This window comes from Austrofundulus limnaeus, unplaced genomic scaffold (genome assembly GCF_001266775.1).
Source record: "Austrofundulus limnaeus strain Quisiro unplaced genomic scaffold, Austrofundulus_limnaeus-1.0 Scaffold128, whole genome shotgun sequence".
In the NCBI taxonomy this organism is placed as follows: domain Eukaryota; kingdom Metazoa; phylum Chordata; class Actinopteri; order Cyprinodontiformes; family Rivulidae; genus Austrofundulus; species Austrofundulus limnaeus.
In genome coordinates, this window is record NW_013952530.1 from 1,230,644 (window position 1) to 1,232,528 (window position 1,885).

General features: G+C 36.2%; 1 protein-coding gene across 1 annotated transcript in view; it reads right to left on the reverse strand.

The window, feature by feature from the left end:
* Positions 1–1,885, reverse strand: part of tti1 (TELO2 interacting protein 1) — a gene marked incomplete in the record, with an annotated part of 27,456 nt that overhangs the window by 17,507 nt on the left and 8,064 nt on the right. Inside the window, 1 exon segment of the mRNA XM_014015371.1 lies at positions 686–978. Within this exon segment, the coding sequence (XP_013870825.1) occupies positions 686–978 (293 nt within the window).

Genomic DNA, 1,885 nt, shown 5'->3' on the forward strand with positions numbered 1-1,885 from the left:
AATATATAAGACTTAAGGGAAAAGTCTAGATTATTGGTGAGTGCAGTGCTTTTCCGTATGATCCTCACAAATGAATGTTTAAAATTTTCATGTTTTTAAAAAAATTGTAAATGAATTATTATTAATAAAAGCAAGAGCACCTGTTTATAATAAAATAACTGTAGCTGCGTATTTGTGTAACACAAACATATTTTTCCACCCTTATTTGTTATTTCCACATTTTACAGATGAACGTAATATATAAGACTTAAGGGAAAAGTCTAGATTATTTTTACAGACTAAATAGCCTCAGAACAACACCACACAGTTCTGCTCGTTTTATATGTTGGGTTTTCTGGATTGGCAGCAAACAGCTTGTTTATCTACAAGCTAACAGAAAGCTGCCCGCGTGTTTCTGCCTCTCTTTGATGAACGCATGAGGAGATTTCTTTTTCCTCACAAATCCAGCCTTAAAAGTGCAAAGTCAGTCAGTTCACACCTTGGAGCAGCTTTTTCTTTCTGCCCAGTCTGTTCAGCAAAGATTAGTCTGGGGCCCACTTCTCTGTGAGTTTGAAGTTTCATGAGAAACAAGTGACTATCAGCAAATTTATACGCTAAACGTATTTTAGAGTTTAAGCAGATAGTATCAGTTTGTTAGAAAATGTTTGAGGATGAAGACATTAAAATTTAGGACTTTAGACCTCACCTGCTGATCCTGGTGGTCTCTGTCGGTCTCCTCACTCACGGTTATCAAGTGCCAGTTAGTCAGACTGGTGTATTCCTCCATGATGGACACCACTACAGCTTTAATGTCTTCCTGGGAGGCAGAAGCTCCCTCAATCTCACTGTCCAAACACTGACCCCGAGGTGCCAGGGCGATGCCTACAGAACCTCTGACCATCTCATTTAGGACCATGGCAGCCTGCTTTCTGTATGCTGAGGACTGACGATACAAGTCCAACAGGTGATCCGTCAGCAGGTAGATGTTGCCATAATAACCTAGGCAGACAAAAACAATAGCTAAAAGTTGTCGTAAAAAATGCCACATAAATACATAATTATACACAATTCAGTGTTGTATAAAGTACCACAAAGTGATACTTGAGTAAAAGTACAAGTATCTTACCAAATAAATTACTGTGGTAAAAGTTAAAGTCTCCTTTAGAAATATTACTTCAGTAAAAATCTTAAAGCATCTGATATTTTTTGTACTTAAGTATTAAAGGTAACAGTGTTGATTTAAAATGAGCAGTTAGATTTTCTGTAATGACATTTATTAGGAGATCTCCCCAAAAAATGCAGAAATGACGTCGTATTAAAATAATGTTTAGTTTATGTTAAATTTAGGATGCACTAGTCCAGCTGTTTCAGTTTATATACATATATCAAGGCTGCACAACCTTTTTCCCCAAAATGAAAATCTATCTGAGGGCTGCGGCCAAATGCAATAATATAATTCATGAAATACAAAAACTTCTTAAGTACAGTCCTTTTATTTTAATGATTATGTCCTGCTGGAATGGGACATGATTTGTTTGTGTACAAACTAATACAGTATCAGAATTTTATATATTTATACTTCTCATTCAACCACAATTAAATTCACACTATCTAGGACAGTGTTTCCCAAAGTTGGGGTCGGGACCCAAAGTGGGGTCCCGAAACATCAAAGTGGGGTCCTGAAAAAATTTTAGGAATTAGTTACATTTTTGCCTTAGTTGTTAAAGGAGTGAGGTTAGTGTATTTAAAATGGGTAAATTTAGTATAAAAATATTGTTACTATGCCCATGTTTAGTTGACCTGATACAAATGTTTATCATCCAAAAATAGCTGGGGGCACAGGTCTCTGCTGTTGTTATTTTGTGGGTCAAAAGCTGATAAGTTTGGGAACCACTGCACTTTGGTT